Consider the following 16,864-nt stretch of genomic DNA (forward strand, 5'->3'; position numbering starts at 1 on the left):
GTTTGGGCTTATTTTTTATTTTTACCATGTTTCATTCGTCAAAATAAGCAATTCCTTTCAGTTACAATATTTTTTTTTATTCACATTTAAACATTTTAAAAAATAAATAGTTTTACATCAGAAGGAATAGGTATATGTAAGTATTAAGAAGCTGGTTGCTTTTTTAAAAATGTAGTTGTGAAAAATGTGTTATGTATCATACAAAAGACAAGTCATATTACTCCAAAGAATGAAAGTCAGCAAATCCCAAAAGTTCAAAAAAATTTAATTAAAGTGAGAAATACATTTAATAATGTAAATTTTTTAGTTTAAAAATTTTAACAAGTTTAATATAAGAACATGTTCTGTTCTTGTCCAATTGTTCTTCCTATTTTGTGAGAACTACTTGACTTTTGTTTCCACAGTTCTTCCCCAAGATTTCAATCTTATTTATCATACTTAAGTTTAGGAATAGCTTGAATAATGCATCTTTGATAACTCAAGGGCTACAATTCACTAAAATTTCCACAGTAATTTTATGGAATTTATTTGAAATTTTTCTTTTATCTGTAGCAGCCCCCACAGTCTACCTAACCATCTTGAAAGTGTTAGTTGCTCAGTCATGTCCAACTCTTTGTGACCCCATGAACTGTAGCCCGCCAGGCTCCTCTGCCCATGGAATTCTCCAGGCAAGAATACTGGAGTGGGTAGCCATTCCTTTCTCCAGGGAATCAAACCCAGGTCTCCTGTATTATAGGAAGGTTCTTTACTGTCTGAGCCATCATAAACTACAGTATACTTTATACAGGATTCATTGATGGAGTAAACCTCTCCCATCCTTAGGATCCAAGGGAGGAAGACATGGCCATTGGACTTAATATGATCAAAGGGGTGGGGGTGAGGGAGCAGAAAATACAGGCTTTTACAGATTTCCTCAGAGCAGCACTTCACACCCTGTTCACTTCTCTACAAAGGTATGAATGGAATGGCTTTTCTAGAAAGGGCTTCCAAGAACATAAAGGAATTCCGTTCCCTTGGAGGCCCAGTGGAAGGAGGGCCAAACCAGTCTTGAACTGGGCTTATTCTTGAAATCCATTTCATCTGGCATTTTTTTGTCAACATGTTAGGAACCACTGCATTTTTCTTCTTCTGTGAAAGACATGCGTATCTATTAACATGCTTTCTCTTCCAGAGCCTCACGAAGTTGAGAAACAACATCCCCAAGCTTAAATGTGCAGACTAAAAGATGGAGGTAACAATGTCAGGTTGCCGTAGTAACTGCCCTGCTAACTCTGCACAGAGCTGCTGTCCGCCTGGAAGCCAGCTTGCATGGGATCCTCCTTCATGTTCTAGGTTATGAAAACTGCATTGTTTAGGCAAGGAAGTTTTTCCTAGTACACATTTTATTTTTCAAGTACACATACCCTCATCATTAAGCCTATTTATGTTAAGGTTTATAAATCTGTAACAGTTTTCTTTGCGAACAGTAACAGCTGGTCTTAAATTGCTCTGGAAGTCCTCACAGTTGTATTTATTTTATACAGCCCCCAATGATTAATAACAAGATAAGACACAAACGTATTTTATGGTACTTTATTGAAAAATGTCAAGTGAATCTCCTGCTCATCAAACCTGCACCTTCCAGGAATCATGGGTTTAATTATGGGTCTTGACAGCATAAAAACATTACCCCAGGCTTATTTTCTGTGTATCTACACTCAGAGCAAGCTGCTCATGAGTTGTGGCTAAGCGCAGTGTAGAGGTGTACGCACTGGATTCTTCTGACCTCGCCCCTTCACTGCAAAACACATGTTCCTAAATTTGCAAACTGGACCCTAAGGCAACTGACCCATCCCAGGGAAGCAGGCAGGGCCTCAGAGTGGCACTGGCTGGGCGGCAGGTCCTTTCACATTTTGAGAACAGTACATGTAGGTGCACGCGGATTCAAGGAATAGTGAGCTGGAGACATTGGTGAACAAATTTTCCACGCTGAAAGGTGGACATAGTTTCCTAAAAGTAAACCATCTTTGAAAAAGCAGCAAAATGAGGGAGCGTTTATAGTGAGTAGCAGATTGAAAAAGTGTGGTTCAATGCATTGATCCACTTTGGAGCCATGAAAGGATTTTTAAACAGGGAAATCTTGAAGCAAAAGTATAAAAATAAAAATTAATGGGAGTTTATTTTAAAAACACTGCTGGTGCTTTATAAAAAGATTCCTGTTCACCTGTTACACACATGACATGTTCATATGGAGTTTTCTTACTCTGTAGAAAATGCAGAAAATGCTGAAGACGTGTACATTATTTTCGTTACATCCCTTTAGCATGTTTTCTTCCGCGAGGCGCAGTCCATTGACAAGTTTCCATATTGCACATGCAATTTATCTAACTTTATTAGCACTACTTGTAGCAAACACGAGCCTAGGGAATTACAGGTCTGTGTGGGCCAGAGGGACTTTGCTTGTCATCAGACTTGACAGGGGTAGCCAATCCACTGGGCACGGAAATCATCCACCTGTCACTCTCATAAAATATTTGGCTATATATATATATATTTGCATTTAATGCCTATTCAATATATTCTGAAGGTGCTATTCTCAAGAGTTCACGGGGTTGGGAGGGAATAAAAACTTTGTGAATGCACTTGAGACGTACATCCACATTCACCCCCTTGGTCTCGGCTTGTCGATGTTTATATTCAAGGGTTAAATTAAAACAAAAACGTTTCATGAGACTCATGAATGACTTGAAAACTGCGGAGTTGTCCTGCATTCAGGGAACTTAAATCATCACATTCTGCCGTTGACTTAAAAACCTAAAGGGCAATGAACACAGGAGGCTTCCCGGGCTGGCCCATCTATCTGACCATCTTCGGGTGGGGTGACCTTCGCAAAATGGAGGGTGTCTGGAGATATTACAACTGCTACCCGCCCCCCACCCCTGCTAAGTCACTTCAGTCGTGTCCGACTCTGTGCGACCCCATAGACGGCAGCCCACCAGGCTCCGCCGTCCCTGGGATTCTCCAGGCAAGAACACTGGAGTGGGTTGCCATTTCCTTCTCCAATGCATGAAAGTGAAAAGGGAAAGTGAAGTCGCTCAGTCGTGTCCGACTCCTAGCGATCCCATGGACTGCAGCCTACCAGGCTCCTCCGTCCATGGGATTTTCCAGGAAAGAGCACTGGAGTGGGGTGCCATTGCCTTCTCCACGCCCCCCACCCCGCCCCCCGCCAAAAGCGGGTCTGCTACTGAGCATCGGGGGCGCGCAGGCCTGATTTCAAGGCGAGAAAACCAAGTTCCCCCCAAGGACGGAGTAGTTGGGGCCACCCCTGGGCGGTCGCCTTTTCAGAAAACCCAGCTCTTGGAGAACAAAACGTCGGGCGGTCAGGGTGTCCCAGACGTCGCCGCTTCTGTCCTCTACGTGGGCGTTTATGGCATCTACGGTTTAAAAAAAAAATCTAGAAGTCGGCGGCGGAGTTCTAGTAAAATAGTCGTCTCTGTATAAATTAATTTAAACCGTGCATACACAGCTCGGCCCCGTGGACTCGGTGAGGCAGGGAGCCCAGGAGGCCGGCCTATGGCTTCTCCGCGCGGGCGGCCGGGAGGGTCACCTGCCGTTGGTGATGATGACCGAGGCGCCCAGGTAGTGTGGCCGCGGCGCGCCCGGCGGCGGGGCGGCGGCGGGGCCGGCGGGGCCGGGGGCCCGGGCTCGCAGCGCGCCGCCCGCCGCCCTCGGGGCGCCGGGGCCGCCGGCCAGGCCGGGGTGCCGGGCGCCGCCCCCCAGCGGCCCGCGCCGCGCCAGCACGCGGTGGTAGTTGAGCAGCACCAGCGGCAGCTGCGCGGGCGCGCCCGGGGGCGCGGGGGCCGGCGGCGCGCAGCACTCGGGGGGCGCGCGGCCCAGCGCCAGCCGCGCCCCGTCCCGGGCGGCCTGCCGGGCGGCCTTGGCCGGGCCCGGCGCCGGCTCCTCGCGGTAGTGGCCGCAGCTCGGGAAGCTCGGCGGCGGCGGCGGCGGCGCGGTGTCCTCGCCGAACCTGCGCGCGGCGGCGGGCGCTGCGGGGACAGGCGACACGTTAGACGCCCGCGCGGGGGAGGAGGGGGCCCGCCCCAAGCGACACCCCCCCAGGGGGCCTGGGGCCGCCACCCGCCCGGAGCCGCCCGCACCCCGCCAAGTCCAATCGCAAGATCCAAGTGGCCTGTTCTAGGAGCCGCAGGAAGCAGTGAAGAGAAACAGGTGGACTTAATGTTAGCAAGAGCCTTGATTTAATGCCACAGAGCCGAAGATTAGTTCAGTGTGTGAGCAGTATAAAAAGCAGATAAGGCGGTCTTCCTTTCTGCCTTCCAAACGCGGGGGAGACGCTAGGACCACCTCTCACCGCACTGGCCACCCGGGGCTGGTGGCCACCATGCTGGACAGCATTGGTCTACAGGCTTCTTTCCCCCGGCCCTACTCTTAGGTGGCCCCAGTCGGCCACGACTTTTTTGTTTGTGTGTTTTGCTTTTCCCTCAGTGGGGAGGGTGGAGTGGTAATCACCCTGCTCCCTTTAGTACTGTCCTAATTAATGTCATAACCAGCATCACCAATTAGACGGTCTAGAATCAGTTAGCTCCCCTTCCCACTTTTAAACCTTCAGACATCCTTTGTCTTCCTTTAATATCAAAAAGACTAGGAAATCGATTACAAATTGCCCCCAATTAGCACCTCTGGTCCAGTTTTTACCAAGTATCTGGCAAATGAAGTGGTTATTAACCTCTTTCACTTCCAAAATAGCAATGAAAAAAAAAATCAAATACTGTTTTATCTCATTGGTCAACACCCCCACACAAAGAAAAGTAATTCTTTCAAGTCCCGTCTCCAGTGGGTAATAACCAGTTAGGACAATCCCTTTGCTTTTTCTTTCCCCGGGCTGTGCCAAGGAAATCCCTGCTGTGGTTATTTGGGGGACCCAGTGCACTGATGGTTATTAGGAATGCAAATCTCAGGCCTGCCCTGCCCTGGTTGCTGGCATATTGTTTTCTGAACTGGTTACTTTTAAAAAACACGTCCTGGTAATCTCCGAGAATGTCACTAGCCCTCTTCTTCTGTATCTCAAAGGCTTGTGAAGACGGGCACAGCACAGGGCAAGAAGTTTGCTCAGCAGCCGTGGGAGCAGCAGAGCCCGACCTGCCTCCAAAGAGCGAAGGAGAGGAGGGGACACCAGGCAGGTCACTCTTCTGGGGGCTTGTAACGTCCCCCCAGCCTTCAGTGGTCCTGCGGGACTCTTGCACAAACCTGCTCTACAGTCTCTACAGTCTCAGGTCTGAGTGGCAGCTAACCCTCCACCCCCTCCTCCTACCCTCTGCCTGGGGTTGCCCCGGGAAGGAAGCAGGGGCCTCTCTGGGCCTGGGGGCAGCTGGTGAAACCTCCACAGAGGACCTCTGCTTGGCTGCTCGCTGGATGGCCAATCCTGTCTGCCTGCCAAGCCCTGTGGTAGGTATGATCCTCGTGGCTCTTGCTCCCATCTTACAGATGAAGAAACTGAGTCCTGGAGGACCTGTGCTATTTGCCTTAGGGTGGGCATCGGCATTTCTGTCCCTGAGCCCGTGATTTTCCACCACTGCTTCCTACGCTTTGAAAACTGGCATGAGAAGAAAACCAATAGTGTCTCATGTTCATTTTGGGGTGGAGTAGAAAGTAATCATAAAATATATACACTTGGGGGTTCTCGGGATACATGTGCTGTGCTAAACTGCTCAGTCATGTCCGACCCTCTGTGGCCCCATGGACCATAGCCCGCCCGGCTCCTCTGTCCATGGGATTTCCCCAGAGCAAGAATACTGGAGTGGGTTGCCATTTCCTTCTCCAGGGGAATCTTCCCAGCCCAGGGATCGAACCTGCATCTTTTGTGTCTCCTGCACTGGCAGGTAGATTTTTTTTTTTTTTTAACCACTAGCACCACCTGGGAAACCATATAGGAAAATCACGTTGCCTCCCTTTTAGGGAGCAAAGGGGGTCCGGGACTTTTAGGGAGGGTGGCCCCACACCCCATCTCCACCGTCCCTGGTGCCCACGAGGCGCATGGGCACGGTCGCAGCCTCGGGAAGCGCTCGCAGTGAGGGCGGGAAGGCACGGCCACTCCCGCCCAGAGGCAGAAGGAAAGGCGTGTTTGCCCAGAGCCTGGGCATCCTTTCTCCGTCTGCCACCCACCGCCACTTCCGTCCACTGTCCTGCCCGCACCCCTCGTGTAAACAGGACCCACCTTCGTAGTTTGGCATCAGGCTGTGCCGAGCAGGGTTCACCGGCGGCTCGGAAAAGCTCTTAGCCGGAGACGGGCTGCCGGGCACTAGGGGGCTGGCGTAGTGCCACTGGCACTCGCCGCCGGCTGGCAGGGTGCTCAGCAGAAAGCGCGCCACCTCGCACGGGGGTCCCTGGGGCTGCCCGAACTTGGCCGGCAGCACAGGCTTCTTGCTGCTGAAGACGTGAGAGTCTAGAGGGAAGGGTCCATAGTGGTAGGAGAAGGGCAGGCCGTAGGACGGGGCATACAGAAGGTCGCCGCCTTCTGAATGGAGCTGCTGTTCTGGGGGAGCTGGGCCGTGGGCAGGGGGGCTGGCCCTCCAGCTTCCGAGCTGGCCGCACTCCAGTTTGTCCATTTGGAACGAGCCGTACTGCTGCCAAGCAAAGAAGACAGATGAAGGGCCTGCCGGGGCGGGCGGCCGGCGGCAAGCTGCCTGCCCACCCCATGGTGCCTGCCGGTGTCCCAGGGCCACTGGCGCGGTCCCACATGGGACAGGAGGCCGGCCGACAGCCCTCCGGGGAACCCCCTACTACCCCCAACCCGCGTGGAAAGAGATCGCCTCACCCCCAAGTGACAACACAAGCCACTTGCACCTTCGGAGAGCTTGCAAAAGCCTTTTTTAAAAAAAGAGATGGAAGTGTTTCCATTCCAGACAAAAACGCTCTGGAAACATGGGGCCCCAGAGTCCTGAGCCCCGACTGCACGGACTCTGATCAGCCTCTCTGAGGGAGTCTTCTGTCTCCAAGATCTGACTCACTCACCTGGCCATCAGCTTGGCCTGTGTCCCCCAGGCCAACTCTCTACCCTGGGGGCAGGACGGCCAGAGGGACTTTGCCTCCCCCAGAGAAACTCCCAGGCAGAGAGACCCCTGAACGCGGCCGAGGCCTCACTCTTCATTCAGGTGCCCCGAGCCCTGGCGGGTGGTGGCTGTTACCTGTGCGGGGTAAGGGTTTGCTCTCAGCTTCGTCTTCATCTTCGTGTTTTTGGGCTTAGCTAACTTCCTAGTTTCTTGTGAGGTAGGCAAGGCGGTCCTCCAGGAGTCCTGGGACTTGGACGTGGACACCTGGTCCAGGGACAGCTGCAATTCCTTGTACTCGATGTCCCTGAGGAGCCAGACGGGACAGGTCATGTCCATGGGCCGCGAGGAGGGACGCCCTCCCAGGCCCGTTCCTGGGGCGAGTTCATTTGAGAAGCTCCTTCGTGTCACTGCACTAAGCGGATGTGCTGGCTTTGAGGGGTGGCCCCCCTCCCCTCATTGTAAAGAGCCACCTGCAGCCTCGGGCTTGGAGACCCCAGGAGATGCTGAGCGAGCCCGGTGTTCCGTGGCGGGAAGACAGGGAGCATGGAATAGCTCTCTCCCACCTAACGGGGCCCCCAGGCACGTTTCCTGGGGACACCATGCACCACGAGGCAGGATGTCAGGGCAACAAGGAAAAGGCAGAAACCGCTCGTGATCAACTGAGTGTCTGTGGCCCGGCTGCTTCCCTATTTAGCACCAGGGAGGTAAATAGGGGTCCCTTGAGGGTCCCAGAGCCTGGCTTCTAGCCTCGTCCACTTCCACATTTGGGACCCATTTCTGCCCTGAAAAGCCAGCCAGGCACTGGCACACTCATGGGAGGGGAAGTTGCCCCAAGGACCAGCCCCAGCCCATGCAAGTTGGCTCAGGAAGAATCATCACGGGACCAAAATGCTTTCTTCCCTACAGTTCTGCTAAAATCACTCTGCCTCAAACAAACAAACAAACAAACAAAAAACCAAACACCCACCTCCCAACACTCCCCTCGCCCAAACCCCAAGCAACCTGACAATCATTCTGTGAAAGAAGAGAGAGCCCCAAACCTCACTGCATCAGACAGAAAGACACGAGAGGACCCCGTGCAGGCTGTGTCTGGGGGAACATGGAGCTCAAGGTCAGAGCTGGGTACAAAGAGATATAGCACGTAACAGCATGGCGGGCAGAAGTAATATTTGGTTCCAGGTAGACTTGTGTCCTGTGGCTTCTAACGGTCTTAACTGCCACTGAACTTAACTTCTGAGGACTTAAAGGCAGTAAATATTCATTACCATTTACGACAGGCTGTATAGGCAGACATGGAAAAAGTGGGAGGAGCAAGCATGATGGCCCGAATGTTAGTGGGCCCAGAGAGTGTTATCTTTGTATTCTCGGTCTGGGATGTGCACCCCCTTTCTGTCATGTTCAAGATAGGGTGGCATCGCCTACTCGCCCTCTGCCGCCCACATCCCCGCACCCGGGGCCGCTGTGTCCAGGGCAGGAGCATGTTCCCACCGCTGCCCTCGATGCTGACACAAAAATCGTTCAGAACCTCCCAGACAACCAGACTGTCCAATAGAACAGAGCAGGAGACAAATGAACAGTTCCAGAAAGAGACAGGGAGGGAGAGATGGAGCGTATAGGACCGATTGGATGCAGGATGGGGTGGCGGGGGGTAGGGCGGTGGGAAGGAGAGAGCAAGGAGAGAAACAAATACGTCTGACTTACGTGAGGACATAATTGACACTCACGATGCAGTGCGGCCGGGACGAGCGGCTGTTGTGCACGACGGTGGCGTAGCTCTGCACCCACACCCAGCCGCCCAGCTTGGACAGCAGCCGGTAGTACTTGGTGGTGACCTGGCCCTTCACCAGCACTGCAAGCACAAGGGGACAGGAGTCCCGAGGGACGGTTAGCCGGACCCGCCCGTGCAGAGGCTGCCCCCTGCGGACGACCTCGAGCTCCGGTTCCAGACCTTTCTGGGGCCGAGGACACCTTTGAGAACTTGACAAAGGGTGTGAGCTTTCTCCAAAGGAGGATGCATGCGCGTGTGCGTGCACTCACACACACGCACACGCACACATGCAGGGTTTTCGCTTCCAATTTTATGGGGCCCACGGAGCAGCCTCTCCCCTCCCGTGTGAAGAGCTCTAATTTAACTGCTTTCACCGGGAGAAGCATCAGTCCCCAGACAACACTGTCACCTGGCAGAGGGATAAAACTGGTTTTGCTTTTTAGTTTCCAAAATGCCATAATTATGCTAAAATCCCTGGAACTCTTAATAGGTATAAGGAATGGGGAGTGATGTAGTTATTTAAACACAGCAGTAAGTTAAGTGCGTTCAAGAAAGGGATCTTCGCTGCTCCCCAGAACTTTGTGTGCACAGGGTATGCTCTGTCTGTTAGTCTATTGCCATTTATACTTTCCAGTATTCCTGCCTGGGAAATCCCATAGACAGGGGAGCCAGTCCACATGGCTGCAGAGAGTGGGACGCGACTGAGCAAGCACGCACGTTAACCCTAGTTCTCCCTTGGCCCATGAATTTCCCATGTTGCTCAGATAGGAGAGACCCCTACACGGCTATGAAGTTGCTGAAAACTGGGCCTGTGGACCCATCTTCTCTGCAAGGCTGCAGACTCTGGACTGCTGGAGAACCACTTGTCAAGCCTCCAGGGACTCCTACACTGCACTGGTTCTCCGCAGGGCCTTCAGGGGTGCAGGGAGGCGGGGCTGTGGGGGTCAGGGGGGAGGGGAATCAGTGAGGTTCCCGTGGCAAAGACTCAAGGGCCCAGAGATCCCTTGTAGTCCTGCTTAGATTTCAGGAGAAAAGGGAGAGAGAGGTAACTCTCTGATAACAGGGAGGAGGATAAATAAATTGTGGAGTACCAAGCAGCCATTAGAATGATGACTGAGGGAACTACCCTGGTGGTTCAGTGGTTAATAATCTGCCTTCCAATGCAGTGGATTATGGGTTCGATCCCTGGTCGGGGAACTAAGACCCTACATGCCTTGGGGCAACTAAGCCTGTGTACCACAATGGGAGACCCAAAGACACAGCCAAATGATGATGGATAAGAATTTATCATGTGATGGGGAGTATGTATGATATAATGTTAAAGAAAGAAAAGACAAGACTCAGAACTGCATAGAGTATAATTCTAATTATGAAAAAGTATGTGCACACACTCACACACAGCTAACTGTATGATCCTGAGCAAGTTACTAACTCCCTGAGTTACCCTGGTTGTCACAGGAGAAGGCAATGGCACCCCACTCCAGTACTCTTGCCTGGAAAATCCCATGGATGGAGGAGCCTAGTGGGCTGCAGTCCATGGGGTCTCGAAGAGTCAGACATGACCGAGCAACTTCACTTTCACTTTCATGCACTGGAGAAGGAAATGGCAACCCACTCCAGTGTTCTTGCCTGGAGAATCCCAGGGATGGGGGAGCCTGGTGGGCTGCCGTCTATGGGGTCGCACAGAGTCTGACACGACTGAAGTGACTTAGCAGCAGCAGCAGCAGCAACAGAAAGACAGTCACAGTTCCTACCCCACTGGGTGCTGTGAGGGTTAGAGCATCTACATGAAGATTTAGAACCATGGCAGACGTGCGTGAAGGGCTCTGTACATACCAGCTCACACTTATCAGACTGACACAATTACAGGCAATTTTCATTTTCTCTTCCTGATTCTCTAAATTTCCAACAAGCAGGGGGTGTTAAGTTTTAAAAACAGAAGGAAAACTTATTTTTCATGTAGGCAAACAGTCTGTGTGGGAGTGGGAAGTGAAAATACAAGGTCTATAAGTATCCCCACTCCTTAGGGATGAAGCCAGGGACAAACGAGTAACCACCGTCCGGCCCAGAAGCTGAGGCTGAGCTCTGGTATAGCACAGAGACCAACTCTTTCCCTCCCGGGCTTAATGTCTGCACCTCAGTGGGCTCAGTGGGCAGGAACAAGATCCCATGCTGAAGAGTACAGCCCAAGGTAGTAGGTAAGAAGAGAGTCTTTCCAGCGCTTCTTTCTGAGGATCGCTTTTTTATGTTTTTATTTTGGGGCTGGGCACAGGGAATCTTAGTTCCCAGATCAGGGACCGAACCTATGCCCCCTGCAGTGGAAGTGTGGAGTCTTAGCCACTGGACTTCCAGGGAAGTCCAAAGGGTTACTATTTGAAGAACAAAATACAAGGTTTCTAGTTCCAGCTCATTTTCTCATGCACTGCCTCATTTATTCCCCTACACCATGGCAGGTGGGCATCACCAGGAAACCAGGGCTAACACAGCTTGAGAGCATGGCTGAGGCCCAAGCCAGGGGCTCTGACTCTCGTTTCTCCAGGCCTGCTGAGGCAGGATGGGGCAGTGGGCCTTTCAAAGGTTCTGCAAAGCTACTTACAGGGATGGGTGTGAGCCAACGCACAGAGGAAACTCAGTTAACAATTTGTTCATGGCCCCCCAAAGAGAGGCCACAGGGTCAAACTGAGGGCCTGTCTGTGGATTTCCTGAGGTGTCATTCCTTCTTCAACTGAAACGCTCGTTAATCTCTTTGGCTTTGAAATCTATTCCTTGCAGTATCTATAAAGCCCCTGGGACTATGACAGTATACTTTTCCTTTTTCTTATCTTATACTTTAGGCTTCCCCTTAATCCTTACAATATTCCTAAAAATCTCCTCATAATCACCTTAAGCTAGATACAATGAATATTAGAATATTTATCCCAACTGTTTTAGATGAGGATTCAAACGGCAGAATTTGCAGCTGTTTTATTAGCTCTGACCCTTCCTGATTCTGCTAAGATTAAACTTAGGTACAGAGACCAAACAAACATAGGTATATGTTTAAAAAAAAAAATTTTTTTTTTCTTCTCTGTGACTCATGCTGATAATCAACATATTGATATAAGTTGAAATCCTAGATACTTAGTTACAACGTTCCTGGTTTGTTGGAGCTCCTCATCTAATCTGTCGGACTGAATCAGCCATATGACAGTTGCCCAGGTGAGGGCTATGGCGTAAGGCCCTGCTAACTGTGGTGGTTCGTGGGGGTCAGGGGGAAATGTCCCCAAAGCCTTCAGCTGCCCCTCCATCTGGGCTGCAGTGTCTCCCACATCAGGAGACCCATGTCCAGATGAGAGCCAATGGTCACGGTTTTCCGAGGCCACTTAGGAATAGAACTTTCGGTTCCACAAATGCTCTATCCAGAAAGACAGATAGCCTTCCTGGTTCCTCCAGAACTCCTCCTGCTTCCAGAATTTTCCCTGGAGGCAGAGCCAGGTCAATGAGCTGGCCTCTGGAAGGAAAGTAAACTTTGGCCACAAGCATAAGTTCCATTTCTGTTTTGAATTTTAAGAGCTAAAAGGATGCCAGTGACACTGTGGGCTTCCCTGGTGGCTCAGCTGGTAAAGAATCTGCCTGCAGTGCAGGAGGCCCCAGTTCAATTCCTGGGTTGGGAAGATCTGCTGGAGAAGGGAACAGCTACCCACTCCGGTATTCTGGCCTGGAGCATTCCACGTACAGAGGAGCCTGGTGGACTATAGTCCACAGGGTCGAGAAGACTCAGACACGACTTAGTGGGACTTTCACTTCACTTTACCACCTGTCATGGGTTGAATAGCATCCCCTTAAAAAGATATATTCTATATTCTAAATTCAAGAACCTGTGAATGTGACTCATACCTGGGAAAAGCGTCTTTGTAGATGTAAATAAGGATCTTAAGGATGTTATCATTCTGGATTAGGGAGGGCAGTAAATTTAATAACGTGTCCCTGTAGGAGACAGAAAGGACAAGACACAGACCCACAGAGGGAGACGAAGGCAGAGGACGGAGTAGGAGGCCACCAGCCAGGGATGCCAGCAGCCACCAAAACCTGGAGGAGGCAGGAAGGCTCTGACCCCAGAAGCTCCAGAGGAAAGCCGGCCCTGCCGACACCGTGACGTGGGACTTCTGGCCTCCAGGACTGTGAGGCAAGACGTTTCTGTTACTTCATGCTACTCGGTTTTGCTGTTTGGTTACAGCCGCAGTGCGGTAGACTCGGTTTCGATCCCTGGGTGGGGAGATCCCTTGGAAAAAGAAATGGCAATCCACCCCGGTATTCTTGCCTGTGAAATCCCGTGGACAAAGGAGCCTGGCCGGCCCCAGTCCATGGGGTCACAAAGAGTGGGACACGACGGAGTCACTACCACTTTCACTTTTTACTGCTGCCACGGAAGACTAAACCACCCCCGTGGGGAAGATGTAAGTGCGGTCCCCGTGTTCCTCTGGACTCTCAGTCTCTGCTGCCAATGGGGCCCCAGGGAGACTGCAGATGGCAAGACTGAGGACAAGCCACGTGGTCCTTAGGGGAGCGGGTCTCGGTGTGCCCACATGCCCCCCAACACCCCACTGCTCTACACCTGCTGCTGGAGGCAGTCTGGTTGGTAAGAAGATCTGTAAAGTTCAGGGGGCAGGGGGCGGGCGGCGGGAGGAACTTCCAGAAGGCCACACCATGCAACATCTGCACAGTGAGACAGCACAGAGGACAGGCTCCACAGACCCATCGGGTCACACCTATAAACACCCGAAACTGCTCCCGGGGGCAGGGCGGCATGTAGACGGCACTGTGCTTTCTAGATTACTTCCTGTTTCCTGGCTCATGGCTCCCAGTTAAGGCATGGGCTCCCCACACCTTCGTCAGCAAGGCAGAGCTGCTTCAACCTCCAGACTCTGCTTGGAGGGCAGCATATGGAAGGGATCTGTGTGTGAGTTAAGCTCCGTTGTCCGTTTCAGTCCAGAGGCCAGAGAAGCCAGCAGCAGAAGCCAATCTCCCCAGATCATCAATCTAAAGTCCTCACTGGAAATTGGAGTACTCCTCTAAGTGTAAAACCAGTTTTATTTATGTGTTTTTTGGCCGCGCTGGATCTTTGTGGCAGTGCGGGCTTTTCTCTACATGTGGCTACTCTCCGGTGGTGGCGTGCAGGCCTCTCACTGCAGCGGGTTCTCTTGTTGCAGAGCATGGGTTCTAGAGCTCGAAGGCTTCAGCAGTTACGGCTTGCAAGCTCCAGAGGATAGGCGCAGAAGTTGTGGCACGAAGCCTTCACTGCTCCACAGCAATTAAGGGATCTTCCCAGATCAGGGATCGAACCTGTGTCTCCTACACTGGCGGATGGGATTCTTTACCACTGAGCCACCAGGGAAGCCCTCAAGTGTATCTTCTATCTGAAGACCAGCTGACATCCCATGGACACGTGTCCACAGACACGCTATGTTGGTGGCACAGAGTTGCCGTTACGACCAGAACACCCTTGGGTGGGTCATGTGTTCTCCAGTTGACCATAAGCTCCACTCTCTTTCCCTGAGCCCGTTCATACATTCATGTTACATGCCTGGCCCTGTACGCATTTGAGTCTATGACTCTTGTGTGTCATTTAGTGTGTTCTCCACAGGTCTACACCAGTTGCCTTATCTCAGTTCAGCCGCTCAGTCGTGTCCAACCCATTGCGACCCCATGGACTGCAGTATGCCAGGCTTCCCTGTGGATCACCAACCCCCCGCAGCTTGCTCAAACTCATGTCCATCAAGTCAGTGATGCTATCCAACCATCTCATCCTCTGTCATCCTCTTCTCCTCCTGCCTTCAATCTTTCCCAGCATCAGGGTCTTTTCCAATGAGTCAGTTCTTCGCACCAGGTGGCCAAAATATTGGAGTTTCAGCTTCCAATGAATATTCAGGACTGATTTCCTTTAGTATTGACTAATTGGATCTCCTTGCAGTCCAAGCCACTCTCAAGAGTCTTCTCCAACACCACAGTTCAAAAGCATCAATTCTTTGGCACTCAGCTTTCTTTATAGTCCAACTGTCACATCCACACATGACTACTGGAAAAACCATAGCCTTGACTAGATGGACCTTTGTTGGTAAAGTAATGTCTCTGCTTTTTAATATGCTGTCTAGGTTGATCATAGCTTTTCTTCCAAGGAGCAAGCATATTTTAGTTTCATGGCTGCAGTCATCACCTGCAATGATTTTGGATCCCCCCAAAATAAAGTCTGTCACTGTTTCCATTGTTTGCCCATCTATTTGCCATGAAGTGATGGGACCAGATGCCATGATCTTAGTTTTCTGAATGTTGAGCTTTAAGCCAACTTTTTCACTCTCCTCTTTCACTTTCATCAAAAGGCTCTTTAGTTCTTCGCTTTCTGCCATAAGGGTGGTGTCATCTGCATATCTGAAGTTATGATATTTCTCCTGGCAATTTTGATTCCAGCTTGTGCTTCATCCAGCACAGCGTTTCTCATGATGTACTCTGCATAGAAATTAAATAAGCAGGGTGACGCTATACAGCCTTGACGTATTCCTTTCCCGATTTGGAACCAGTCTGTTGTTCCTTGTCCAGTTCTAACTGTTGCTTCTTGACCTGCATACAGATTTCTCTGTATGCAGGAGGCAGGCCAGGTGGTCTGGTATTCCCATCTCTTGAAGAATTTTCCACAATATGTTGTGATCCACACAGTCAAAGACTTTATAATTTTGTTATGACAGTTGCTTGAAATATGTTCCACGTGTTAAGGCTTCAAAGCCTTTTCGGAACACTGAAATATTTTGATGGTTGGACACAGCCTGTGTTCTCTTTGGCATTGGGGCTTGGCCCACTCTGGACAGGGGCCTCCCTAGGGAAGTAGGTGAGATTCTCCACTACTTTGGATGAACAGCTATGCAGACATTAGGTTCGTCCTAAACACTGTGTCCACAAGAACTCTGCTCAGTGTCCCTTGACACACACCTTCGGGTCTACCAGTATTGATCCCTGCCCCACCTGTGCACCAGGCTGCCCCCTGCCCACCTCCAGGACCTGCAGGTCAAGCCCCCCACATACAAGAAAGAGTCCCCAAATGCTTCACGAAAGCAGCAAGGGGGCAAGCTCCAGCTGGGGAGCCTGTCCCCACGGCCCTGTAATGGGGCTGCAGGACTGCCCCTCAGCCACCAGGAGGCGGTGAGGGGAACGAGCTGGGAGGGCCCAAGACATTTCCCAGAGAAGCCCCTGGAACAGCGGTCCCCAACCTTTGAGCATCAGGGACCAGTTTTGTGGAAGACATTTTTTCCACAAACTGTGGCGGAGTGGAGGAGACGATTTCGTGATGATTCAAGTATATCACATTTACTGTGCACTTTATTTCTATTATTATTACATCAGCTCCACCTCAGATCATCAGGCATTAGATCACAGAGGTTGGGGACCCCTGCCCTAGAGGACCCCCTCACAGAATGTTCTGGGGGGAGCACTGGCACAGTCTCCCTTGGAAAGCTCAGCTGGGAATGCCCAGGACCCCACTGACCACAGGCTGAAGTGCCGTGAGGTGCTGGGGCCAGCCCTGCCCCCTTGTCTCGTGCCCTCTGGAAGGCCGAGCTCCCCAGAACCACGCTGGCCAGCCCTGCTACTCCTCGCAAGGCTGTGTTTCTGGAAGGCGTTGATTCTGTCTTTAGGGGCTGTGCTTTCTTCAGACTGTGGACTCCTGCTCCCGGTTAAGATAATATTTTGAAGAATGTGTGAAAACCGTATGGCTGACCACGGTCCTCTAGAGCCTCCGTTCATGACGTCCGATCAGGCCTCTAGCAGAGCCCTGCGCCTGGCTCCTCGGTTTCGGATCGCAGTATGGAGGAGACAGCTTGACCTGGGAGAACCAGAGGGTGACCTCCTTTGGTCCTGGGTGTCCACAGCTGTTAATTTTCTTCCCAAGCTAAATTACCTCATGAACTGCAAAGACAGAAGGTCCGTGCATCTCACAGGAAGCGGCTCCCCCAGGGGCCTTGGAGGCCTGAGGGGCCCAGCGAGAGGGTCACTGTGGCCGCGTTCAGCTACGGCGGCTAGGGGA

The 16,864-nt window shown here is 51.5% G+C and overlaps 1 protein-coding gene across 1 annotated transcript in view; it reads right to left on the reverse strand.

Annotated features, from left to right (window-relative positions):
• Positions 1-3,582: 3,582 nt before the first annotated feature.
• The window catches only part of SIM2 (SIM bHLH transcription factor 2), a 50,838-nt gene continuing 37,556 nt past the window's right edge, over positions 3,583-16,864 (reverse strand). The window contains exons 8-11 of the mRNA XM_070388775.1: positions 8,748-8,895; positions 7,182-7,350; positions 6,212-6,620; positions 3,583-4,025 (exon numbers count right to left, since the gene is read on the reverse strand). Coding sequence (XP_070244876.1) covers positions 3,583-4,025; positions 6,212-6,620; positions 7,182-7,350; positions 8,748-8,895 — 1,169 coding nt within the window. The remainder of the gene's footprint in view (positions 4,026-6,211; positions 6,621-7,181; positions 7,351-8,747; positions 8,896-16,864) is intronic.

Source organism: Bos mutus, chromosome 1, assembly GCF_027580195.1.
Source record: "Bos mutus isolate GX-2022 chromosome 1, NWIPB_WYAK_1.1, whole genome shotgun sequence".
Taxonomy (NCBI): Eukaryota; Metazoa; Chordata; class Mammalia; order Artiodactyla; family Bovidae; genus Bos; species Bos mutus.